At 47.1% G+C, this 27677-nt stretch overlaps 1 protein-coding gene across 3 annotated transcripts in view; it reads right to left on the bottom strand.

The window, feature by feature from the left end:
- LOC119377101 (uncharacterized) overlaps positions 1-27677 on the bottom strand; it is a 133772-nt gene that overhangs the window by 53357 nt on the left and 52738 nt on the right. For 2 of the 3 annotated variants that reach the window (XM_037646701.2, XM_049411535.1), the window contains exon 1: positions 24806-25049. The exons of the other annotated variant lie outside the window; for it this stretch is intronic. In XM_037646701.2, the coding sequence (XP_037502629.1) occupies positions 24806-25047 (242 nt within the window). In that variant the 5' untranslated portion in view covers positions 25048-25049. Of the gene's footprint in view, positions 1-24805; positions 25050-27677 lie in introns of those variants that run through there. 3 annotated transcript variants of the gene reach the window in all.

Here is a 27677-nt window from a genome sequence, read left to right as displayed (position 1 = left end):
CACCCAACACTGCTTGGGGTACGGACGTGACTCACCAAAGGGTCTCGAGACAACGACCTAGGCCTAAATTTAATCACGCTCCCCACGGCACCAACCAGACTGGGAAATAGCGTCAGCAGGGACACATATCCCGATCTGACTTTTACACACAATATCAAGGACGCCACATGGACAAACATGGAGGAAAACCTCGGCAGTGATCATTGTAATCCTCAGCACCTCTTTATCTACACCACGGCTGCACAGGGTCATAGGAGAAACGGTGTTGACGAACTGAGAAACGTTCCGAAAACACGACCCACCCGATCATATGCCCGAGTGTATCAAGGATTGGACTGAGTTTATACGTGAGGCGCACGAGAAAAACTCTAAGCGAATAGCGCGGACGGCCGAAATGCCGACAGTAGATGGACACCTTTTACACCTTTGGGAAAGTAGGCTACTGAAAAGGTGGAAGAGACAACGACTAAAGCGGCGCCTTCTCAGACGAATAGCAAGAGGAGGCAAATGAATGTGCCAATAAATTAGCAGCAGAAGGCTGGGTCCAGTTTTGCAGCTCTTTAGCGGACACCCTGAGCACTGCGAGAACATGGGCAATCCTCAGGAACACGCTAGAACCTGACAAGTCTAGGTCTACGATGCAAATATTAATACAGAGAATCGCGGATGACTTTGCTGGCTCTAATGAGGAGCTCATGCGGGCACTAAAAGATAGGTACATCGGAAACACCCAAACAACGGCAGTGCAATCCAGTACACCGGAAGCCCAAACATGAAATTAGACGCCCATATAACAACGAATGAAGTATTCGCAGCAGCTCAGGCAGCTAAGCGAAACTTAGCCCCAGCAGCAGACCGGATAACCAACGCAATGATCAGGAATATGAGCGAGAGCGTAACAGAAGGTCTCACTAACCATTTCAATGAACATTACTGGAACAAAGGGATACTTCCCGATGAGTGGAAAGAAGCAATATATTACTATAACCCGGCAAAAAGCCTACCCTAGATGCATCGAGACCGATGTCGCTAACATCGTGCACGGGGAAGCTCTTTGAACGGGTAGTACAAACAAGGTTACAAAATTACATTGAAGAAGATAACCTCTTCACTGCTACAATGCTGGGTTTCCGTTGCGGTCTGTCTACGCAGGACGCCTTCCTCCTCCTACAGGAAGAAGTGCTAAAGGGAATTCCTAAAGGCAGTGAACACCTAATCCTAGCACTAGATTTAAAAGGAGCTTTCGACAACATCTCTCACGACGCCATCCTCTCTGAACTGAATGAAATTGGACGCGGCGAAAGAACATGTAACTATAAAGGCCTTCCACCGGAAGGAAGGCTACGATAAGCATTGGCCAAGTCAAATACCAAACACTTCAGATGCCCAACAAGGGCACTCCCCAAGGGGCGATCATTTCCCCTTGCTGTTTAATATTGCGATGCGAAGACTTGCCCGTGCTCGGGAGGAAGTCCCGCGACTGAGGTACACCTTATACGCGGACGACATTACTCTGGGCCACGCGAGGATCTTTGGCAGTGGAAGAGGAAGCTCTACAGGAAGCCGCCAAAGCTGTAGAAAAATTTGCCAGTGCCAGTGGACTTAACTGCGCCACGGAGAAATCGGAAATAATCCGAATACACGGCAAACGATATAAAAGCAATGGGAACGTAGAAATTCAAGTGGAAGGGAACAACATTAGGGAGGTTAACATAGCAAGAATCCTGGGATTCTGGATTCGAAGCAATGGTAGAGCAAGCCACACCATCACTACATTGAAAACCACAACAAAACAGATTGCAAGGATGATTCAAAGGATTACATTTCACCGGCAAGGCACGAAGGAAAAAGCCACGTTACGACTGGTACAGGCGCTAGTAATGAACAGGATAACATACGGCTTGCCTTTCCACATGCTAACAAAAGCGAAGAAGAGCAGGTCGACTCCATAATCCGAAGTCCTTATAAAGCGGCCTTGGGACTACCTGTAAATACGCCAACCAGTAAATTACTTGAGCTCGGCGTGCACAATACGTACGCCGAGCTATAGGCGGCAGTTCTCATCTCCAGTGATGGAGCAGAAAAAATGCCAGTTTGGAGCAGCTATTGGTCTTTTTGGAGCATATGGCAAAATATTCCAAACGACTCCTGAAGTTTAAAATATCATTAAACATCTCATAAATATTATTATTTGTTATTAAACATATTGCACATACAATAATCACTGCAAGTTGCCAGAAACATAATTAAGCAGTTGGATGGCCACTGAACACTAAGCAAGATGAGCTACATATATTTAATATACCAGTACTTTAGAAATAAAATAAAGTGATGAAGCTGTGCACCAAATTTCAAAAGTAGCCACAATCGCATGTAACTATCGCCAAAGCAGCAGTTTATAATTGGTACGAGATCAAAACATTATGTTATTTTCATATTTCACCAAAATAGCCAGCACTGAAAATTAAAAAAAAAGAAACAGCTAAATGAGCTATACACTTTAAAATGCCAGTTCTTGCGGCACAAATGATGTCAAAGCTAATAAAAGTGGTAAATGTAATCAGTCACACATCAAAGTCATCACAGCAGAGGTTAGTAATCAGTGTGATGTCCAACTAATCTCACATACATTTCCCAAAATAGTCTGCTTGTCAGATATACGTATATAGTGCCAGTACTTGTGGCGTTGTCAATATGCTACTATGCAGCTAGTATGCAAGCTGCATACTAGCATATTAGGGTGATAGTATACAGCTTGTTTTTGGTTTTTTTTTTTTGGCTCGCCGGTGGTCACACGGCTAAAGTTCATTGTTTTCAGTTTCCCAATGCCATTTCGGAGCAGGTGTGAGTAAAGCCTGTTTCACATGCGAGCGACCGAGCGGCGGGGCCCGCAGCGATCGAGCGGCAGCAGGACGCTCGGACGCGGCTTCGTTTCACATGCACGCTTTTGCGCGGCGCGCGCCTCTGCGATGCGCAGTGATGGTTGTGGGAAGCGCCCGTTATCCGCGGGTTTCCTTTCTCCGGGCTCGCTTGTTTTGGTGCGCTCGGGTTGCAAGTTTCACGAGCCTTCTACTTCGGTGATCGATTTTTCACGCGCCTAAACCTTGAATGATGAAAAATGTGCAGTGTATCAGAGTGCAATTAAACAACTTCAGTAGTCACGTTTATTTCTGTTCCAGCTTTCTTTTTTTACCACGCAAGTCATGTTGCACGCCCATACACTTGGCCATGGAAAAGCAAAGAAATAATTTGTTTTTGGAGTTTTAAGCTTTCACAGGGCTTTCGGTGGCTTTTTCTCTCGAATGCCGCAAGGCGTTGGTGCGCCGTATGGGCCGGCAACCGGATGCAAGCGGCCCAGTCAACGACATTGTGGGTTTGCGAAGGAGCTCGTCTCTTTTTTTTTTTTTTTGCCTATTGACATTCTGCAGTAAAGAGGCGGCGGCATTTGTCGTCTTCGGGGTACGTGACCACTAAAAAAAAGAAAAAAAAAGCAGTAAACTATTCGAACGTGCTGCACCAGTAGTAAAAAAAAAACTAAAACATCTGCTGCGAACAAGTGCGGAGTGTCGTAGGTTCCCCCTGTCCGGACCTATGTTGGTGTCACGATTAGACAAAATACAAAAGAACAAAATGGCACGTGCAAACGATTTGTCTGCTTTGATGGAAGCGCAGTAAAGAACAACAAAAGGAAAAGAACGGCGTTTTCTACACTGCCAGCTCGTTACAGCAAATGTCGTCTGCTAGGAAACCGAGTCGGAGCGAGTTCCTCCCGGCGCGCGCGGCTGCTCTCGTCTCCATCCCTACAGTCACGTGCCCCCCACGTCACTGCTCCTCCATTGGTTGACCTTGGGCAGACGCTCTAGACGCGCTGCCGCGAGCGAATTTTTCCAAATGGAGCGAACAAGATCGCGCGTCCACTGGTCGCTCTAAAAAACCTGTTTTGGGCTTCCGCGACGGCAGCCGCTCCGCTCTTGGAGCAAAATCGCTGCATGTGAAACAGGCTTAAGGAGAGGACGTATGGACGACGAAGACGACGAAGTAGGAGGAGAAGCACGCAGAACAGGCACGAGCGCGTGCAGGGTAGCACACGGCGCGATGCGCGTGACTCGAGCCGTAAACGAAGGCAGCAGTTCGATGAGCTGGCATTGTTTGCGTGGCTACTGAAGAAGGTCGCATTGGCAGCTACGTTCTGTCAACGGGAAGGCAGCGGAGGTTCGATTCCGGAGGCCGTGACGCTGGCACTCGTGGGTGGGCCGTGACTCGATGACGCTCGGGCGAGGCTCCTCGGAGGGTGCTGCAGCACCTTGCGGCAATTCCGACGCACCAGCAGCAGTCCCCCTTCAAGCTTCAGCCAGCAACATCCCCGGACGCCACGTCATCGGGTACAGCAGGGGCCGAGCTTGGTCTTAGGCCTAAGCGACAGAGACGCCTTGCCACGTCAGCGACTGGGACAACGGCTTACGGCAGCTTCGCGTCTGTTATGCATCGGGACGACAGTTCATCGGGACGACAGAGGATCGTCGGCGACATCGATTGGGGAACCAGCACAACGGAGGCTGGACTTACGGCGTGTAACGGAACCAAGTAAGAGTGTTCCATTGGCGAGGCCTAAGTGGCCAGACAGACTCTATAGTAGCGACGCGAGTCGGAGGTGTAGAAGTACTGAGAATTGTGTTTGCTTATTTTCGCATATTGCTCTAGTGTTTGTAAGATTTTCATTGTTAGTTGTTCTGAGTGTTTTTCTTATAGTTTTTCTTGTGTGCAATTAAATTATGTTTGCTGTGCCTACCAGCGCATTCTCAATCTATCTCCAACGCACACGCCTCCGAGATCAGTGACAAAACAATTGGCGAGCCTGCCAGGATTCAATCCGGCCCAGTCAGCGATCCTCAGTTGGTAATAAGTTGGTGCGGAGATGGATTGGGAGCGCTTGACGGCGGTAGCTAAAGATCTAGAAATGACTAAGGAGGAGACTTTGAAGTTTTTGAAAATGCCCAAATAGAACAGGATAAGCAGATAGCACTGAAGGAGAGGGAACGCGAGTATGAACGAGAGAAACAGGAGCGCGAATTTGAACGCGAAAAAGAGCTTCTCGAATTAAAGTTGAGACTAGCGCAACTTAATGGTGTTCCGCAAGACGACCAGAGTGTCACATCAGCATCCTCTGGCTCGCAGTCACCCAAAACTACCCGCATATGTCCGAGGAAGTTAATGGCTCCGTTCGATGAAAGACGTGATGACTTGGACGCGTATTTACACAGATTTGAACGGATTGCCTGGGGTCAAGGTTGGGACAGAAGGGAGTGGGCAACAGTACTCAGCCTTTGTCTGGTAGGAGAAGCCTTAAGTGTTTTTGGCCGAATGCCCGCTGATGACTCCATGGATTATGATAAAGTCAAGAAAACACTGTTGCAAAGATTTAGGTTGACGGCAGAAGGCTTCCGTGAGCGGTTTCGTGGGTGCAAGCCAGAGAATGCAGAGACAGCGAAGCAGTTTGTGTGCCACTTGTCAAATTATTTTGAAAGATGGATGGAGATGGCGAATGTAGAAAAAACATATGAAGGCATACGTGATTGCATGGTCGTGGAGCAATTCTTGAATTGTTGCAGTAACAAGTTAAGTGTTTCCTGAAAGAACGAAAGGTAGCCTCATTTGATGATGTAGCAGAGCATGCTGATCAGTATTTGGAGGCCCAGGGATTTAGAAACCTAGGGAAGGCAAATGAAGGCTGTGACAAAGCAAGAACAGATGAGACAAAGGGTAGACCTCAGGGGGTACCGAACACGTCACAGCGACCACTCAGGTGTTTCCTGTGTAACCGCATTGGGCACCGAGCTATGAATTGTCGAACTGGAGATGGTCGTTCACAAGTAGTGGTGTGTCAGTTGTGCAACAGAAGGGGACACCGGGCGAATGAGTGTAGGTCAGGGACTACAGACAAAGTAGCCTGTACAGTGGACTCCCACGGTGGTAGCACGAAGGAAGTTGGGAGTAAAGACAAAGTAGCTTGTATAGTGGACTCGCAGAGGGATAGCGTGGAAGAAGGGCAACAGGCACAGAAAGAAGAGTCAGGAAAGAACGAAATTAAGCTGTACTCGCAAGAAGAATGGTTACCGGTCGTAGACGGAGAGGTGCATGGACAAAGGGTGAAAGTTTTGAGAGATAGAGGCACAAATATTGTTTTGGTGAAAAGGAGCTTAGTAGACGAATCGAATCTAACAGGGGAGTACGCAACAGTCATTTTGGTGGATAGTTCGGTGAGAAGGCTTCCAGAAGCTCGGATAAAGTTGCAAGTCCATATACACAGGTTGGGCAGCAAGTGCTTGGAGAAGCCCATGTATGACCTGATTCTGGTAATGTGCCGGGAGTCAGGAAAGTAGATGAGCCTGATACGAACTGGGAAAACAACGGGGACGTGGTAGATGAACAGAATGCAACCAGTGGTAGAGTAGCGGAACCAAAGGAGAGTGGTAAGAAGGAATCATGCCACGATAGAGTAAGAAGTGCAGCCGCCAATAGCAGAAGAGGCATTGGCAGCAATTACGAGAGCGGCGGCAAAGAGAGAAGCAGAGGCCACAAGATTGAAGGTGGCGACCATGAAGAGTATAGATGTAACCCCTACGGAGTTCCGAGAAGAGCAGAAAAAGGATGAATCGTTGAAGGGTTGTTTTCATAAGGTAGGGGAACCATTCAAGAAACAGCGAAGCAGGAATGTATTTGAGTTCCAAATACACGATGGACTATTGTATAGGATGCCAGTTTAGTTCAGGAAGGGAAGTACAACAGCTGGTGGTACCCAAAGCTTTCAGGAAAGCGATACTTACCTTGGGACATGACAGTGCCATGGCAGGGCATCGGGGAGTTAAGAACACGCTGACCAGAATTACAGAAGAATTCTTTTGGCCTGGGATTCAGTCAGAAGTTAAAGGGTACGTGAAATCGTGTGTCAGCGCACAGTACCAAAAGGGAGAGTGGGCAGAGCTCGGTTAAGGAATATGCCCATGGTGGACATGCCATTTCGAAAGGTGGCGATTGATATTGTGGGACCAATATCACCAGCATCAAGTAAGGGCAACCGATATGTGCTGACATTAGTTGATATGGCAACTAGATACCCAGATGCAGTCGCATTGAAAAAGATAGACACCATACATGTAGCAGAAGCACTGCTAGAGATGTTTTCTCGGTATGGGGTGCCTAAGGAACTGGTGAGTGATAGGGGGTCGAATGTCACTTCAAAAATTATGAATGAGCTGAATAGGCTATTCAATCGAACATAGGCTCACTACACCATATCATCCTATGTCTAATGGATTAGTAGAAGATTTAATGGGACGCTCAAGACTATGGTAAAAAGGATGTGCCAAGAGAAACCTAAGGATTGGGGCCAGTATTTACCTGCATTACTTTTCGCGTATCGAGAGGTGCCCCAAGCAAGCCTAGGCTTTTCACCATTCGAAATGTATATGGTAGAACAGTAAGAGGGCCATTGGCGATTTTGAGAGAATTGTGGGCTAATGAGCAAATTGAAACAGAGATGAAAACGACGTATACATATGTACTGGAATTGAGAGAAAGGTTAGAAGAAACGTGTAAGGTAGCGCACGAAAGTCTAAGAGCTGCACAACAGCGATACAAGAAGTATTGACCGAAAAACAACTGAGCGGAAGCTGATGCCAGGGATAAAGCTTTGATTCTACTCCCCAGTGATAACAACAAATTACTGATGCAATGGAAGGGTCCATTCATAGTAACGCGAAAGAAAAGTGAAGTCGATTATGAGCTATGGTACACGACAGTAAGAAAGTATTCCACATAAATATGTTAAAAAAATATGAGGAGAGACACCAGCCAAAAGGATTGGAAGTGGCCTGTATGATAGTTACAGAAGAGAAAGATGACATTCAAGTGGAAACCTGTAACTACCATAAGAGCATGGGGCTAGAGAAGGTCGTTATCAATCCATCTCTGGGGATGAAAGAAGCAGCGGAGCTTCAAGCATTATTAGAGAAATATGGTGAATTGTTATCTGACATGCCAGGGAGAACAAATGTTATCGAATGTAAGCTGGACTGTACCACGGCGACGCCAGTTTATGTCAAGCAATACCCTTTGCCGTTGATGCTACAAGAGTCTGTTGAAAAGGAGGTAGACGAGATGCTCCGCTTAGGGATTATAGAGAGGTCGACATCACCTTACAACGCACCGTTGGTGGTGGTAAAGAAACCAGACGGTTCTAACACAATTTGCGTAGACTTCCGACAGTTGAACAATATACTCGTGGCGGACTCAGAACCTATACCGAGAGTGGATGTGGTTTTTGCAAAGGTCGGGGGAAAAAATTCTTTTCAAAGCTAGATTTGACCAAGGGGTATTGGCAAATACCAATGGAGAAAACATCTAAAGAAAATGCGGCGTTTTCCTGCACACGAGGGCTATTCCACAAGTATATGCCCTTCGGACTTAAGACCGCGGCAGCCGTTTTCACAAAACTGATGAGGAGAGTGCTCCACGGGATTAGAAACGTTGAGCATTATATTGATGATATTCTTGTGGCTACAGACACGTGGCAGGAGCACTTGGAAACATTAGAAATTCCTTTTCAAGGGCTTCACGAGGCCAGACTAACAATTAAGCCAAATAAGTGTGAATTTGGGTTCCAAGCGGTGACATTCTTGGACACAAGTTGGGCATGGGTCACATCGCCACAAAAGAAGGAATTCTCGAGAAAATTCAAGCAGCAAAGACACCAAGGACTAAAAAAGAAGTACAATCATTCTTGGGGTTGACCGGATTTTATAGAGAATTCATACCCCGATATGCAGAGATAGCAGCTCCCCTAGTTGCATTAACGAAGAAGAGAGCCAGTAATGTTGTGAAGTGAGAAAGCATTTGATGCATTCAAGGAGAGTACGGCCAAACCGCCTGTCCTATTGGCGCCAGATCTAGAGCAGGAGTTCGTACTCCGGACAGACGCATCAGAGCGAGCGCTGGGTGCAGTCTTGTTGCAAGAAAAAGACGGCAGGTTACATCCTGTATTTTATGCAAGCAGGGGATTAAACTCTGCAGAAAGAAATTATTCGACAGTGGAAAGGGAAGGCTTGGCGTTAGTATGGGCTGTCAAAAGGTTCCACATCTATTTGTCGGAAAGAAATTCAAAGTGCAGACGGATCATCAACCGTTAGAGTCATAAACAAGGCGAAGTTGACAAATGGAAGAGTAATGAGATGGAGTCTAGTACTGCAAGAATACTCATTTAGTGTAGAATATATTAAAGGGAGAAAAATGTGGGGGCCGATTTTATGAGTAGAAGTTGTTGAGCGGCCAAAATAGGTGTAGAGGGTAAAACAGGGAATAGCAAAGCTTGATAGCAGTAGGAGGATGAAATTGTGCAACATACATGGTGATGTATTGATGTGTGTGGTGTATATATAGTGCGATAGGGACGATTGACTTATATAGCAGTGTTGTGAAGTGACCAGCGAAGTGGGTGTGTGTGACAAGTATGTGGTGAAGTGTCAAGTGGAAAGACCTCTGAGGTGACAAGAAGACGGGTGTTACAACAAAAGAAAGAAGAGTAGAGTTTTTTTTAAGAAAAAAAAAACTAAAAAAAGGGGCCTATGTCATGAGTAAGGAGAGGACGTATGGACGACGAAGACGACGAAGTAGGAGCAGAAGCACGCGGAACAGGCACGAGCGCGTGCAGGGTAGCACACGGCGCGATGCGCGTGACACGAGCCGTAAACGAAGGAAGCTAGCAGTTCGATGAGCTGGCATTGTTTGCGTGGCTACTGAAGAAGAAGGTCGCATTGGCAGCTACGTTCTGTCAACGGGAAGGCAGCGAGCGTTCGATTCCGGAGGCCGTGACGCTGGCACTCCGTGGCGTGGCCGTTGACCTCGACGACGCTCGGGCGAGGCTCCTCGGAGGTGCTGCAGCACTTTGCGGCAATTCCGGACGCACCAGCAGCAGTCCCCCTTCAAGCTTCAGCCAGCAACAATCCCCGGGACGCCACGTCATCGGGTACAGCAGGGGCCGAGCTCGTACTTAGGCCTAAGCGACAGAGACGCCTTGCCACGTCAGCGACTGGGAAAAGGCTTACGGCAGCTTCGTGGTCTGTTATGCATCGGGACGACAGTTCATCGGGACGACAGAGGATCGTCGGCGACATCGACTGGGGAACCAGCACAACGGAGGCTGGACTTACGGCGTGTAACGGAACCAAGTAAGAGTGTTCCATTGGCAGGCCTAAGTGGCCAGACAGACTCTATAGTAGCGACGCGAGTCGGAGGTGTAGAAGTACTGAGAATTGGTTTGTTTATTTTCGCATATTGCTCTAGTGTTTGTAAGATTTTCATTGTTAGTTGTTCTGAGTTTTTCTTATAGTTTTTCTTGTGTGCAATTAAATTATGTTTGCTGTGCCTACCTGCGCCTTCTCAATCTATCTCCAACGAACACGCCTCCGAGATCTGTGACAGCAGGTTCGATTACACTTTGGAGCAGCATAGAGCAGCATTTCTCTTTTGGAGCAGTTTGGAGCAATTGGAGCAGCACTTCCATCACTGCATCTCCCAAAGAAACCGTCTAAGCAAAACGGTCTGGCAGAGAGATCCTGACAGGGCTAAGTATACCACCAAACCGCCAACACTTAGACGAGGAACTGATAGGCACGCCAGAAACCATCCGTCGCATGATATCGGTCGCGCCTTTACCAAAAAATATGACGAGAGAGGAACACACAAGAAGGAGGGAAGAACGAGTGAAGTGGCTTAAGAAACAATTAACAGAAAAGACAAACGTCATATACGCTGACGCGGCGAGATACAACTGGGCGAAATGCGTAGCAACAGCAGTTGACTGGGATTTGAAGACGGTCACGAGTGCCTCTCTATGCACTTCCTCAATTGCCAAGGCGGAGTCCTTTGCCCTAGCCTTAGCCATTAGAGAGCAAGAACAATCAATCATAATCTCAGACTCCCAAGAAGCGTGCCGACTTTATATGAACGGACGCTTACCCGCAAACATAATTAAACTGATTGGACCTAATTTAACCAAGAGAACCGGCTAATCTGGTGCCCCGAACACGCTGGCCTGGAAGGGAATGAGAGAGCGGACGCTTTAGCTCGAGATTTGACGAACCGAGCGGAGCGTCAGCCCCCCGCAATCGAACCCCATTTTATGGCCCCAAAAGACATTCTCGCTTACCAGCGGCAAAAATATAGCGCCCCCCGTAAATCGCTTGAAGGGGAAGACGGTACGGATCTCCGCAAGGTGCAGACGGGAGTTTTTTTCAAATTTATCGCGGCTCAGTAAAATTATCCGATGTTGTACCGTGATGCTTGTCCGTGGTGCGGCGGTTTGCCAACTTTATATCGCATCTCTTGGGAGTGTGACCGAAAGCCAGTGAATTGAAACTCATTTTTAGGCGACAAAATTGTAAGACGTTCGGAGCAGTGAGAGGCACAACTTGCCAGCTCGGACCCAGAGGTGCAATTAGCGCTTCTGAGTCAAGTTAGGCGAGCGGCGCAAGCCAGTGGGGCCCTGGACTTGGGGCCCCAACCAACAGGCTCCTGAGTACCCCCCTTTCTACCCATTCCCTCAAAATAAAGTTTTGTTCTTCTCCTTCCGGCGCCATCCTTGCAACATTCCTTGCCATGACCAAGGTGTCAACAAGTTTCCACTTGTTTTCCATGCAAAATTTTGAACCAAACTTGAGGACATGATTTTCCGCAACAGGCACCCCTGCGAGGTTAAGGAAAAGACCTGAAAGTTCAGGAACCTTTGTTTTCCTTGGCAAAGTCGGGCGGATGCTATTCCATAGGCTCTCTGTAGTCGAATCAGCAACGGCACACCATTCTTTGTAGATGCCAAGCTGTTTTTGTCTTCTCTTGGTACAGCCGTGGTACAGGCGATCGGGAAAAACGTGCAAAATATGCGGTTATTCCGTACAAGCACAAGTTTGGGCCACGGGCTCAAGAAGGTTGGGAACAGGTTCGGCGTCAACATTGTGTTCTCTGGCAAAAACAAGCTTAGCAGGATGTGCCCCATGGTCAACCAGGAAGCTCGTCACAAGAACAAATGTGAAATCAAGCACGCCCAGAAATTTGTGCCGTGTGAGGGTGGGTCGTGTATAGGATTCCATTTTCTTGCGGTAGAACGTATTATGGACAGACGGGACGCTGTATAAACACGAGGCTTAAGGAACATAGCGTATCTTTGAAAACAGTGGCGAATTCTAATCTGGCCTTGCACTGTCGTTCGTGCGGATGCTCCTCCGTTTTCACAGAAACGAAGGTTGTTTATAAACACTGGCAGCAGATTAACCGGGAGGTGGCAGAATCATATCACACTGTTAAGGAAATAGATAATTGTGTAAGCCAGGCGTCAGTTGATCTGTGTGCCAAACAATTTGATTTTCTGCGGCAGCTGTTTCCATGAGTTCATCTTACTCATCTTACTCAGACAAGACAGCGGCGGCAATCCATGGCACGTGTGCTGCATGTGAAGTATACATGTATATGTGTGTGGTGCGGAACAAACCTTTCAACAAAATAGAAAATTGGGCGAGTTGGTGCATATTCATATTTAAAAAGCGGAGCACAAAAAGACGAAGACAAAGAAGAGAACCACACACAGCGCTGCACCCCCAACTGAAAGTTTATTCAGAGCAACAAGAATTAAAAGGAAAAAACAGTGCATGACAGGTGAGGGACAACGTGATTTGGTGATACGCTCATCAATAAAAGTAAACGCTCCGGAATCGATGTTGCTTTTAGGGCACCCAATAAATTGGGAAAAATATGTGCTTTGGTGTCAAATAAGCTAGAGAACAAAGACAAGCCTGATGTAAAGAAATGTGCTGTAAACCATAGAAATAAGTATGTGCCTTCTGCTGTGGGGGTGGTGTACCGCATTCCTTTACCTTGTGGCCTTCATTATGTCGGACAGACGGGCCGCTGTGTCAATAAAAGGTTGCGGAGCACTATCTCTTTGCATAACGGCTCGCCTTCCCATTTGGCATCGCATTGCGCCACGTGTGGGTGCACTACTGTTCTGTCTAACACAGCTGTTATTATTTTTAAGCACCACGATCAATTCACCGGTGAGGTTTCTGAAGCCTATCATATTAACAAGTCACGTGATGCTTGCGTAAGCTCGACCTCGGTGACATTGCACAAAAAAAGAGTTTACTTCTATTGATGAGCGTGTCATCTGATCACGTTGACCCTCACCTGTCAGTTCTTGTTTCTGTGAATAAACTTTCAGTTGTGAGTGCAGCGCTGTGTGTGGTTCTCTTCTTTGTCTTCGCCTTTTTGTGCGCCGCTTTTCTTTAAACATGAATAAACCATTCAGTTGCGAGTCAGTGCTTGTTGTGTGTGTCGTTTCCTCTCCCATTAGTGTGCTCGTTTTGTTGGTGCGCAGTTAATTTGAAGTATGAACCCATACCAACTCGCCCAAGTTGCCATTTTACTTCGGGTTGGAACATTCAACAACCCACTCATTGCGTGACGCCTGGTTCCTATTTTACTCTTCTACCACTCTACATTACATATGTTAATGTGGTTCCTTGTCGACATGAAGCCTGCATCGGGTCTTTTTGCAAGGCAGTTTCAAGCACCGGCATGGCTCTGAGATAGAATACTGGGCTCCCAGGCAGAGGGCACAGGTTCGAACCCCATTCCATCCTGGACATTTATTCTGATTCAATTTTTTTTTTCCTTATTTCGTGCGACAGCGGTTACGGACACCGGCGGCGGACAACTACTGCACCAAAAATGGCCCTCGTTGTGAGCTCATAAGAGCTTTCGCTGTAGAACTAAGGCCAGCTTTGCGCTAGTGGTGCCAAGCCTGAAGGAACAGCAAAGCGGGGCGGCCTTGCTTGTTTTTTCTTTCTTCCCCTTTCTCCCTCTTTGTATCATTCTCGTCTCTCTTTCTGTCCCCTTTCCTTCTCCCTCTTTATGCTTTCTCCCCTCCTCCTTTCCCCCACCCCCCCTTTCTAGACTTCACTATACAAGGCTATGTTATACTCTGCTAGCATGCCGGGATAGTCGGGTGGTCACGATGCTCGCCTTCGGATTGTAGGTACGCGGGTTCAAATCGCGCCTTGTCAAGAATTCTAATGTGATAGTTTAAAGAGCTCGTTCTGCAGAAATCCCGGTGTTGCTGTCGGCGTTGTTGGTTGTGAGCGAAAAATCAGTGTTTAGTCTGTGAGCGAAAATTCCAAGTAGATGCAAATAAAGAAATAATAAGAGCTTCCGTTTGAGTGGGACTGGGGAGTCCAAGCTGCGACCGACACCTTGCTCCGTGACGCGATGCGTTTAGCCGCTCGGCCACCATGCATACATCTAGCAGTTGAACGGCGAGCTATTTATATACACCCTTTACCGTTGTTGGTGCGCACATCTTGGAGGTGCTTCAGTGTGGCTTGACTATCACCCGCGAAATGGCGCAAAGGGCCCACGGGCGCCCTCTCCACGTTTTGTCGCGCCGCATGCATGGATGTAGGAGCTGGAGGGCATCCGCACTTTGGCTTGCCTTGCGGCACGGTTTAGGTGTCAGCAGAGAAGCGAAGCCAGGCTAGCGATTGGGAAGGCGTTATGAACATGGAATAACGATTACGTCACTGCCTTCTACTCTTGGAAGTGAAGCTCAGGCGTCCTCCAAGCTTCTTTTCACCAAGAATTCCTCTCTCTCTCTATTCGATCTCTCACCCATCAAAGTTATCAAAATCATGCGCTGAACAAATCGGAGCACGAGTTCTAGGAGCGAGGCAGAAGATGAAGAGGACGACGAAGAGGACAAAGAGAAGAAAAGAGCGCGTGCCGGTTCATGATGACGATAGCTTTTACTCACAGATTACGGACTGGCGCTCGGCACTCCGTTGTTAAAACAATGTTCATGGTTGAAACCCATCCCACAATCTGACAAATCTTTACTGTAAAGTGGCATGCTAAGCGCCAGTGCACGGGTGTGCTTGTGTCCGTGCACATCAGAATATGGCTTGAAACGTTCTCCTAGAACCAGCTGGAATGCGTGGCTTAGCGGGATATCTAGAGGCCCCCTCCCACGAAGGATTTCCGGAGTCTCTAGTGCCTGCGTATTGACAAAGGCTGCAGCTTGGTCGGGCCTGTAGCAGAGAGCGGTGGAGAGGGGTTCTCACCCAGCAAAGGGTCCTCCATGCAGCCCTAAGGGAAGAGTTCCTTCATCTTTGGGCGAGGACGAAGAAAAAGAAGCGCAGGACAGGCCCTGTCCTGTGCTCCTTTTTCTTCGTCCTCGTCCCGTGTGCGCTGTTTCAAGCAAAGATGAATGCCTACCAACTCGCTCAAGTTTCCATTCATAGAGTTCTTTGTTTGCCCTGGCCAGGGGTTCAGCGTGTGCATGTTCATCTGCACTAATGGTCTGTCTGCTTTATTGCAGCCACTGTCCCAGAGATTTACAGCAGCATGGGACGAACACTATGAAAAGCACGTGTACGTCTCAGCTGAAAAAAAGGTGGGATCTTTTTTTTCCATGCGTAGTCGCTGCAAGCTTCAAATTAAAAAGTAGCGTCGGCTCAAGCTTCGTGCTCTATTTCGTTTGTCGCCTCCAGCCTTGAAGTTAGGCTTGCGATTTCGTGACTGCTAAGAGTAAGATCCATAGGCTGAAAGAAGAAAGACCACGACAAGGTGCTGAACGTGTCCAAAGCAGCGCGCGCGCGCACCGTGACATGGAGAGGCCGAAGGCGCGTGACCCGACCTGTGATCGGGGGACAAACGAGGATGCTCTGGCATTGTCTACGTGGGCTAGGCACTGGAAGGTTGCATCGCCACCAAACGCACTCGCGATGGGAGCTTCAGGAGTTCGATACGGCAGCCTGTGACGCGAGCGTCCCGAGAGCTGCCCGGAGACCTTGACCACGTTCGAGCCGGCCGGAGACATCAATCCTGTTCGAGTGAGACTGCTCGGCAATGCAGTGACTCCACACAGCAAGCACGGGCGTTCGTGGCGCAAACCCCCTTCGAAGCGAGCTGCCAATGACAGCCCCGATGGGCCACGTCAGTTCTCAGCACCGGGTACCATGCACCGACCGCCGCTGGGCCTAATCTCTGAGGCCCCTGCTTCGTGGGTACAAGAAGTTAATACTTGTGGCACAAAAAACAAGACGCTCAGCCAGTTTGCCTGGTGGAGATTGGGATGACTTTCGGTCAGGCTACCCGATGAAGGATGTGGCGCAAGATATGACGGGGGTAAAAAAAAAGCTAACGAGGCCATTTCTGGGTTATTCAATGTAAAGAAGACGTGTCTTCGAACAAAGTGAAAGCAAAGGCTATTCAGTTGTTCAAAAACATGAAAGCCCTTGGAACTTTGAAAAGTATTTAAAATAGTAAGCAGAATAGCTTGGACATATTGTTTAGCGCGAAAACTCACAAGGATGACATTCCTTTCCGAGTAACGGTCTCGGAAACAGGCAAAAGGAACTCGCTACATTTCTCTTGGACAAGCTCTGTACCATCGAGGTCCAAGACATGTTTTTAGTAAATATGTAGTTCTGAGAGCAGTATTTTAGAATTCATGGAAGCGGAGTAGCACTGACAATTGGGCGAGTTGGTAAAGATGCATGGCTTCAGAACGTTGCAATAAGGAAGACGAAAATACGAATGATCAAACGAACACAAGCGGCGCTTGTGATCGTGTTGATCATTCGTCTTTTCGTTTTCCTTGATGCGCCGTTCTGAAGCCATTCATGGAAGCTGACGAAAATGAAGGGCTAAAAGCCTTTTCTATTGATGTCACTGACCATCCCCCATACACAACTGCTAAAATGTGTTGAAACCAGCATTGACGAATTCGGTGCAGTCAAATTTTCTACTGAGTCAGGCGTATCTGCTGATGGTTTTATTACCTTGTTGCAGTTTTATCTGACCTCGACGTCCATCAAATGGAACAATGATATACTTCAACAACAACAAAAATTGGGTGACCCTTAAGCTGCACCTTTGAGAGTTGAACGCGATATCGAAATCCGGCCTCTAGTGCGCACTTCAACCACTAAGTGCATACTGATTAGTGTGTATTGTTACACACACACGCACACAGACACACACGCGCGATGTATCTATAGTAATCGTACAGGTTTTCAATCTAAAGCACTTCCCTTTGCTAGAGTCGAGACATATTTCTCAAATGACAGGGACAGCTAGGCGAGTTGGTTGAAGTTCATCTTTAAAAAGCGCGAAAAGACCACAACAGACAGGAAGGAAGGAGACAGGACTACAGGAAGGAGACAGGATAGGTCGTCCTGTCTCCTTCCTTCTTGTCTGTTGTGGTTTTTTCGCGCTTTTTAAAGATGAACGTATTTCTCACAATGCCTCACAGATGGCAGCACATTATCTAATGTTTCCTGTTTGCTTGATCAACGCCTCCTCTAGAAAGGAGGCGTTGGCTCTATATGTTTTCCGCTAGATCGACATATTTGTCCATTTTTGGAGCTGTTTGAAAGTTTGTGTGTTTTTAGGGGCGATGGCTGCACTATCCGGCTTTTTTCGAAGCATGGCGTCGCGCAAAAAACGTAGTTTGATGGACTCGCCAATGCGCCTACAAATCGTCGAATGGGCTCATTTTCGTCGTACCCACGTGTTCAAAAAGCTTCACTCCCATTCCATTCGAATCATTCCAAGCTAACCAAGAGAGCTATTGTGACGACGTGCCTCAACAACGCACTGAACAAGAATAACACGTTTCGAGCTAGTTGGTTGTTCATACCGAGGCAGAAACAGCGCCTAGAGACGAGTACGAACAGACACAAGAAAAGGCACAGACACAGGTGCTGAGTGTCTGTGCCTTTTCCTGTGTCTGTTCGTACTCGTCTCTACGCGCTGTTTTCGCCTCAGCACTGAACAAGTTTTGTGCCCACCTAACGAAGCATAGCTTCCAGAACCAGCTTTCACGCATGAAAGAATCCGGCTATCCAGACCATGTTCTGGTGTCCGTGGCAGAGAAGCAGTTGAAAAGGATTAGTGAAAGTTCAAGCCAGTGTAATGCTCATGGCCACATAACGGCAGAAACGGGATACACCGCCGTAATCCCGTAGGTTCACCAGCTATCGCATAATCTCAAGAAGGTGGAACTTCGCGATAATAATAGGGTAGTCTTTTCAGTACCCGATAAGCTCGGGAAACTGTGTGCTATGACAAATCAGTCTCGAGCTGAAAAAGTTGGCTGGACAAAAAACAAATTTGTTGATTGCAAGAGATTTGTGATTTATCGTGTTCCGCTCGTGTGGAAAACAATGTGTCGGCCAAACCAGCAGGTGCATGAATGAGCGATCGAGAGAACACTATTACAAATCAAATAAACTGCCGCCTCAAGGGTTTCTTGCACTCCACGGTAATGCGTGTGGTTGCCGACCTTTGCTTCACAACACAGTCATTGTTGATCGATATAAAGAAGACATCACCCGTCTGATTGCGGAAGCCGAACTTATCAATGCACTTAGTGAGTTGTGTATTAGCTAGCCTTCGATAGCATTGTCCCATATGGAGTTGGATTTCTTCCGAAAGCAGTGATATAAGGAATTACCCTAGTCATGAAGTAGCTTAGGTAGAGTGGCTTTTTTCACGCATGTCTCTAAGTGATCCCACGTGTTCAACTGTATGTCTGCTGACTGCGGTATATAAGCGCTCTGACTTTGAAAATGAACACGCTGTTGCTGGTAGCGCTGTGTGGTGTACTTATGTGCCTCCTCGTGTCGCTTCGCGCTACATCAAAGCTGTTGGAAGAAATAGAGTTCTTCTAAACGGGAGTATTTTGTAGTTTTACGTCTGTGACGCATGCGCAGCGAGAGCTGTTTTAGTCTTCTTTTTGAACAACTAAACAGCACTAGAACCAGAAGACGAGAGGACCTCTCTCTCATCTTCGCCTTGTTCTAGAGCTGTTTCATCGCTCACAGTTAGTATGTACCAACCAGCCAAATTCAAGATGCTGTTACAAATAGTAGCATGGTTTGTGTAGGCACCGATAAACAAGTTGTTGACAGTTAGCGCAGGTCCTGTGCTCTTCCTTGTCGAGGAGCTGCTTACAATGACACTCTTAAGGCAGGTTGTGTATCATTTTTTTTTGCTACATCATGTGCTCCCACTTCAAAACGCTCAACAAGCATCTTCCCATGAGAGAAGAACATCTCAAGCTCACTGGTCTTGTCCAGCGTAACAATTGACTGGTTTGCAACTTGTGTCTCTTTCTAGGCTCAGAACCTGCAACTAGACAGTAAAAGATGCATTTGTAGTCCATACTATACTTTTCCTTATCAGGGCAATACAGCATAACCCTCTTTGCTTTATTGACTAGGCAGAAGGAGGTCTGTTTTTTTAGCAAGTGGGGCCTTCAATACTCGGAGAAAACAAAATGTATTGCCCATCCATGCACCTGTGCTAGCCATGCGACCAATTTTTTGCAGTCGTATTCCAGCACTGGACACACAAGCACCTTGCATGCAGAGAATGAAGCCCAAGGGGCCCGCAACACTTTTTCAAGTAACTGTCGAATGACGTCGTTAAGGGCCTTTGCTGACTCATGAATCGACTGCCACAAAAATTTCTAGAATCCGTAAAGTACGAGCGGAGTTACAGAGATTTGTCGCAGAGATTTCCCTCGTCCCGACGAGCGCGCTAGAAACTAAGCAGGGAGAGATGGCACGGGGGTCACATCTCGCACGCGTCATGACCGTGAGCACCTTTTTTTTTTTTCTTTTGAACGCGCAGCTAACTTTCGGTGAGATCGGGAGCACACGCACGGGCATGTGGCAGCCTCCCACAGCGGGCGCAGTAACTAGGCAGCCAACAATGCTCAAATCAGCCAATGGCTGTGAATTTGGGCATAGACAAGGCAACCTAAAGTTTACGCGCGCGACGGCCGCGCCGGATGCTTGGTGGGCCGATGAAAACATTGCAGGTCCTCAGCTCGCCCGTGGGAGTGACTGCGCGCTGCCACGCGCGTGTTTTCGGTGAAGCCGGTGATTGCGTTTCAAAGTTGCGAAGAAAGCCATGTCATTCCGCAAGTCGGTAGGCACCGTTCTTATGCCACCAAGTGCCGTATCAGCCTTGACAAGATGGTAGCCCTAAAATGAACCTGTCAAACTGCATATTCAAGGGAAATGCACAGGCAAAACAAGCGCCAAGTTGTATGCAGATTTACATCGTCATTTATCTTGCGTGCCTTATCTTGATCATTGTCGTGCAGCAGATCAAGAGGTACTATTGCAAACAGCAACAAAGTTTAGTCGATTTCTCACATATCGTTGCGCTCATTCGGTACTTTCAGGAAAGAGCACACCGGATCACCAGCTGATGTGAAAACCTGTTGTGGTACTGCGCGTACACAGTGATTGCGATTGCGTGATTGCGATTAACACAGTGATTGCGATTGCGTATCTGTACTGGTGCTCTCCCGTGAGGCAGCTGCGTGATAGAACGAGTTCTGTATTGTAGATTCATCAAATAAATGCACAAATGGTGATTGTATTTTTATCATTACCAACTCGATTAGTTTCTTTTGATAAGCCTTTGAAAGTCCTTGTATATTTATTGTACACAGTCCTCACCAAAACAAAGACCCTTTCAGATCGTTCTATACATGTCGTTCACCCACTATATGGACATTTTTGCACCTCGCAAGAGCGGGCTCTCAAGCTACTTGACTTTTTATTTCAAACGCGTAAAGAGGCCATATTGGTGCAACGGATATACCAGCAGTACGTTCTTCCTAGACATTAAATACTATGTGCAAAGCCACTGTAATTCGTTACAGAAAGATCTCGCCCGCGTTTCTGAGGCAAAGCAGCACAAAATGGTACCATTCGCTCAAGTGCTGCTAGCCGTATATATATATATATATATATATAGATATATTATATATATATATATATATATATATATATATATATATATGCACCTTAGTTTCCACAAATGACATCGGAAAAGAAATAAACAGCAGTCGTGTTTTTTTCTTCACACTGTTCTATTTTCGGAAACAACAGGACCAGGAAAACAGCCCACCTCAAACTTGGGGAGAACTTATGGTAACAACTTGACGAGGGCTAATTGGTTCATAATTAGAGCAGAGGATGACACAGCATGACAAGAACAAGGACAACAAAGGAACGAAGCGTTTGTCCTGTCGTCTTCGTTCCTCTGTTTCCTTGTTCTCATCGTGGTGTTTCATGCTCTGCTTTTGTGCAGTTCACCCCACAAATCGTTTACGAAGAAGCCTAGCTTAAAACCCGTTTTCGGGTGGTTTTCATGTCAAACTTGGGTTGGCATGAATTAGTCTATGCTGGTTGTTTCATTTATAAAACGCTTCTCTCTCATATGCGCCCGCGTTTTTAAGCATGGTGACTGATATTACTTTTTTTTGACGTTTACTTTCATGATGACGTTGCAGAAGTTTTATCATAAGTGTTCTGTGCGGTCTCGGTGCCATTTCTTTTCACTATTCTAACCGCACGGCGCACTAACTTATCTTCAACATTTATGTTTTTGACCTCCTGGGCATTACTGTCGCCAAAAGGGTGGCTTTCTTTGCCGCTCTCCTGACAAATGTTCTCTACACCGCCTTGACCGACCCGTGAGACATGAGAGCAAGCGCAGCGCGAGGTTAGGTTCACGCTCACATGAGCACCACGAGCAAGAGCACGCGCACTGCCATTCAGCCCGACGCGAGGAGAGAATGCGCGCACGAGCGACTCGGAGAGCGCATGCGTAGTGCGAGCAGTGAACGTGAGAGAGAGAAAGCATGCATGCGCATGCGGCGAGATCGAATTCACACAGCCACAATTAGAACACAGTAACTCTAGCCACAATGTAAACAAACCGCCGGCGGAGCGCCGTGCGCAACCGCATCTATCGATAGTGCAACTATCGATAGATGCAACTATCGACAGTGCAATCGGTAGTACCATCGTTAATATACTATAGCGATATTACTGCCACGCGTGTTTAATTATTGCTTTGTTTTGACGTATTCGGGTTTCACCCACAAAGACTGTTAGCAACATTTGACGCAGACCGCGCCGTAATGTTTCAGAAGCTTCACAATTGTTTGAGATCATTCTGTTAAAATTACGCACCGGACGCGAATAGAATTCGATAGCTTACGCGAGCGCCAGCGATAACGCTGGAAGGTTTGACGACTGATGCATAAAGGACGACGCGTTCCACCGATGGTCAGAGAACCCAACGGCTGACGACTGCTCCAGCCGCTATCAGTGCGCAGCATGTATCGCTTGTATTTGGAGTTATGATTTTCTGGGCACAAGTTCGCCCAAATAAAGAGCTCCGTATTTCCAGGTCTTGCTGCAGCATTCTTCACCGTCACAACCACGTGACCATACTATCGATAGTGGTGTGAATAATGATGCGGTTGCTGGCCGGCTATATTGCCAAAATATTTCCGATAGCCTACTACCAGCTTCGCTCAATTTATGAGCAATTTTCGGCAGAGAAATTACCTATTTCCGCAGTGTAAATGGCGGAATAATAAATCAATAAATTCGTATACAAAATCAACCAGTTGCACATTACAATTAACTTCTTGATATTTTTTTTATTTTGAGATAATAAAATGCAATATCAATTTGAAGCTGCGCAGTCTCTCCACATGTAAAGGCTTCCTTGTTCCTTTCCACTAGAGCTGAACGTTTGACTTTATGATCATGTGTCAGCAAAGCACTCGGTGAAGAACACAAGCATGTCAACTTTCTTGTCCTTCAGCCTGCTCCTCCGGCTCTACTACGTACACGCGCGCGGGGAACCAAGTTTATTCTGCAGTGAGTCGGCGCTGTTGATTTTATACTATCGATAGTACCATCGATTTTTTTACTATCGATAGTATTTTTCACCATCGATAGTTCTGCATCACTAGTCAAAGTCCCCTCGGGCCCAGGTTTTCTCTTCTATACGGCGCGGTCATCTGAGTATATGGCATCTTTTGTAGAGAGAAGAGGGAGCGATTTCTAGCTGACACTGAGAATTAATTGTAAGTTCCAGGCCGCTTGCTGCACTGTAATGTTTGGCTCACGTGTTCTCAGGAGCCTCGACTGCCGATCGGCAGCGTTTCCGGACCATGCTAAAACGGTGTTGCAGGGGGCCCCCTTTAAATACCCTTCCGTTATGCTGCCTTTACCTACAACCGTCTCAGTAAGTGGTGGACAGCTGAAGGTTACTGTTATGGTGATGCCTCAGCATTCATTTTCATGAGCTCGATGCAAGTGTAAACAGAATATAATGGCTTGAGTTTATGAGAAATGTTTGCAAAAGTTGCTTTAGCCAGATTTCAGGACCTCTGCCACTGAGTTACCCTGCAGCTCCAGACCGAGCAGACGAGTACGAGCACGTGCACCCCTCTGATCACGTACCGTGACATCGTGGAAGGTGATAAGCTCCCCCGCATAACATGCTCTCCCGCACACTACCTAGAGGGCAGGAGAGACTACACTCAAGCAGGCATTGCCAACCTCTTCTCCGCAATGCCCCTGCACCCTTGCATGCATGGCAGCAGACCACTAAACACCCCAGCCAGCTCCAACCTCAAGGATCAACTAAGGCAGGGCCGAAGACACTGCCTGAGCTGATCTTCTCAAGTAAGATTCTCTCTCTATTGCGTCGATGGAAAATGTGATGGCCGTCGCTTATCCATGGATTCTGGCTGAAGCTTTGTGGAGCTTTCAGTGAGCAACAAATGGTGGGTTTCTGCCTGCCAAAACCACAATACTATTATGACGCAGTGGAGGACTCCAAAATCCATCATCACATGGGGCTCCTTTAATGTAATCCTAAATCCCATCCCATCAAACTGCAACTCACATGGCTGCAGCACATGCATAGCAGCGCAATACCACAGCCACTGTGGTGTGCAAACAATGTTCGAGACCTCTGAGGATATTCTATACACTTCTTTATGCACAATAGCTTCAGCATTCTCTTTCGAGTTGATGGAGCCTAATGCTTGGATTTCAAATATATGGACACATGGCAGCTCCATGGCTTAGCAGGCAGTTTCAGTGTTTTTTATCGGCTGCAGTTTCCCTTAAAAAAATTCCACAAAGATCTTGCGTGAGCTATGCATTTATCCTGCAAAAGGAATCTTCTTTCGCATGTCACATCAAGAAGGAGTTCTGCCCTCTTATGTCGAGGAAGGACAAAGAGATAGGTAATTTCTTTGGTGAAGATTGCAACAATGTTATTTGGTAGCTGCACATGGGCCACAATTGTGCTGAAATGCTCGTGAACTACACAACAATGATCAAGTTGGTGCGAATGATGCGTGACATCTTTAAGGTAGTCGCACGAAGTCATTGCAGCTTCTTCACGAAAAGGCAGACAAGGAGCACAATGTCATCCAAGTTCCAGCTGATGAAGAGAGGAATTGTCTTGACAATTTCCGGTGTTGGCGACACTGGGTCTGTCACTAAAGCTACTGTGGTAGCCACAATCTTCTTTGCAACAGCAATGTACTCTGGCAGCAAGATAAGCAAGATTTAATAATACTGGCAATAACATTAGAGAAAGTTTTTTAAGACAAAGGCATCAAAGACTTAGCTGGTAAAAAACAGCCACCGGAAGAACCACACAAGACTATATAGCATGCATCATATGCGCAATTAAAAATAATAAATGTTGGGAGATGGACAAGGTGAATAATGGGGTAGAATAGCATCTTCCCGAAGATGAAAACATGATCACTACAGAGCAGTAAAAGTGCCTACCGGTCAGACCAACTAACCAGCAAGCTAACCACCCGAACAAGGAGCACTGACGGCAAAGCTCTGAGTACCTGGCTTCCAAGCGAGACTCGGACGCTGCATTTTTCGGTGGTCGAACTACAAGGTACAGCTCGACTGGCCTACCACTGCCTGATTCGGTGTGTGCACTGAGCGAGAGAAAACTAGCCCCGAGGCGGCGGTTCTTCTCAAGGGGCCCTCCATGCGCCGAATGGCGCCGGACGCGAGCATACTGCTGCGTGCCTGTGTCTCGGCCGTGCTCGGCCGGTGGGCACGGTGCTGCCACCAGTGACATTCTCTCGGCTACTGGCCGCTCTCTCTTGAATGGGTGCGCGGAAGGCCACTACGAGTGGGCCTTGGCAGGCGCAAGGGTTAGTGGAAGAAAGCAGGAGGTCGGGGGGAGGAGGGAGAGAAAAAAGAGCAAACAGTTTGGGCTAGCTTCCAAACACAGATTTCTCGAGAAGCAGTCTCCTCCTCTGAACACAACAAAACAGACACTTTACTGTTCATGCTGCACTCGCTTTGTTCAAGAGAATCACATCAGTGAATCACATATGCCGATTGTCTCCAGCTGATCAATCAGCAACATGAGCAAGCCTCGAAGCATGCATTTGGCCAACGGCAAGACCAACTTGTATAAATAATTGTTGGGGTTCAACGTCCCTAAACCACAATATGATTATGAGGGACGCCCTCCTAGTGGAGGTGAAATTTCAACCACCTGGGGTTCTTTACCGTGCACCTGAATCTAAGCACACGGGCTTCAAGCATTTTCGCCACTATTGAAAATGTGGCCGCCCTGGCTGGGATTTGATCCCGCGACCTTTGGGTCAGCAGTCGAGCACCATAACTAGAGGACCACTGTGGCGGGTGCAAGACCAATTTGGCCAAGAGCACTAACCTTCACATCAAATTTAAAGGGACATTAACATTACCCGCTTCAGTGGCATGATGTTATTCCAAATTCTAACTGAAAATGCCAGAATTTTTATGTTGACCCTGTTTGCAACACGTTTTAATCCCTCCACTTCATTAGGGTGTGCTGCCACACACTAGTAGCTGGCCAGCTGCACGTGTGAGATCTATAGGCTGAGCTGTCTTTCCCAGAAATGCTTGGCATGGAACGTGTTAAGATAATATAAATACCCGACTCCAACTCGTAAAATCCCATACCACAAATGTAAAAAGAGAAAACCGTTTTCAAATGAAAACAAATGGTTCTTTTAGCCTTAGCCAGATTGCTGGAGTAAGGCCAGCATGTAAGTAAACACCATATTCAGCAGTTCTTGAACATCAACAACAGAATGTGTTGGCCATAGTGAGCATTATATCACATGGGACTGTGTTGGGCCAAGGCTGGGCATTCATGCCATGCTGCATTGTACACAGCCACGTGAGGGAAACTATTTATTTTTGCTGAATTTAGCACTGCCAGCTGGTTTATTCCTTGACGCTGCACAATGGGGAAGACCAGTGGTGCTGTGGGTTGTCTTGGATACTCACCCAACGTAACTGTTCACAAGTTTCCTGCAACAAGGGCATACAGGCCAAGTGGGTTTCTGTCGTGGTGAACTCCTTTCTGATCTTTTGAAGCACACAGCATGGCAGTGGCTGACAATTTCCGCTTCCCAAATGATTCTGAACCAACCTGACAAATCTGTAGGGCGCTTACCGCAAAGTATTGCAGCCCCAAGAAGCAGAGCAAAATCACATGAGGCACATGTGCATTGCGCATAGGTGTGCGCTTCCTTGCTCAGTCACACTGGTACTAATGCTAGCTTCCTTCATTCGCTATGCTCGGAGCATTTCTGCACACTGAGGGAGAAAAACAATGGGTGTGAAGCTCAGTACAGTGATAAATGCTGCTGTTGGTTATGCAACAGGGACAAAAGCCTGGGCTGTGGCTATGCGATTGTTTGGCATTTGCTAATAGACGCAGGGCCTTGTAAAACCTTTTTCTGTGAGTGTTTTATTAGTCCTTAATAACTCGGGAACAAAGGCATAAAAACTACCATACTCTTGCACATGGCTGCTGCGTGGCGGTTGCTTTGTGCTCAAACATCTGGTTTTTGTGTGCACGAATGAGGGGTTGTTTAGGAAACTTACTAGGCCTACCATGACTGTCAGAAACCTCGCTAGCTAACACCTGGCTCAATGTGCATGCTGAAAGGGTGTTGCATAAATGCACTTAGTGCCTGTAACCTCAAATAAGTTAAAACATCTAAGCAGCACAAATATAAGAAAGCTGACTCTGGCAAATATGTGTCACTGTGTGAAAATGAAAATGCATGGAATAGATTCACCAGCTGCGCAGCCGGTCATCTTTACACTGCCACGCGCATTTATTTCGTTATTCTGATGCAAATGGGCTTCACCCACAAAAACTGTAACCACTGCTCGGTGCAGGGCTGCGCCACAAGGTTCGGTAAACTTAACTGTTTTACACCATTCTGATAAGATTGCACGGATGACACGAGTGACCTAGTTTATTCTAGAGCTAACACGAGCCCCAATGATAATGCTAAAATTTTCAACAATTGATGTATAAGAGCTGACGAACAGATATCTGACGACCGACGTCTGTGCTTGATTTTGCTGCACCATCAGCGTTTTGTTTTACTGGGCACAAGTTCGCCCAATGAAACGTTTCATCTTTACCAGCAGCGTTTTGCTTTCTTGACCGTCACAACCACATGACAATATGTTGTTTGGTTTGTGGGTTTAACATCCCAAAGTGACTCGGGGTATTGAGACAAGTAGTGGTGGCCTCTGGATAATTTTGACCACCTGGGGTTGTTTAAACATGCACTGACATCACACAATACACGGGCCTTTAGCATTTCGCCACCACCAATATGGCTGAGATCAAACCCAGCCATAGTGGCTGGCGACCGCCAAGGCTGGGATCGAACACCGGTCCTTCGG

The sequence above is a fragment of the Rhipicephalus sanguineus genome, unplaced genomic scaffold, assembly GCF_013339695.2.
Source record: "Rhipicephalus sanguineus isolate Rsan-2018 unplaced genomic scaffold, BIME_Rsan_1.4 Seq347, whole genome shotgun sequence".
Classification (NCBI taxonomy): Eukaryota; Metazoa; Arthropoda; class Arachnida; order Ixodida; family Ixodidae; genus Rhipicephalus; species Rhipicephalus sanguineus.
Note: the sequence above shows the minus strand (reverse complement) of the source record. Positions and strands in the feature narration are given on the sequence as shown.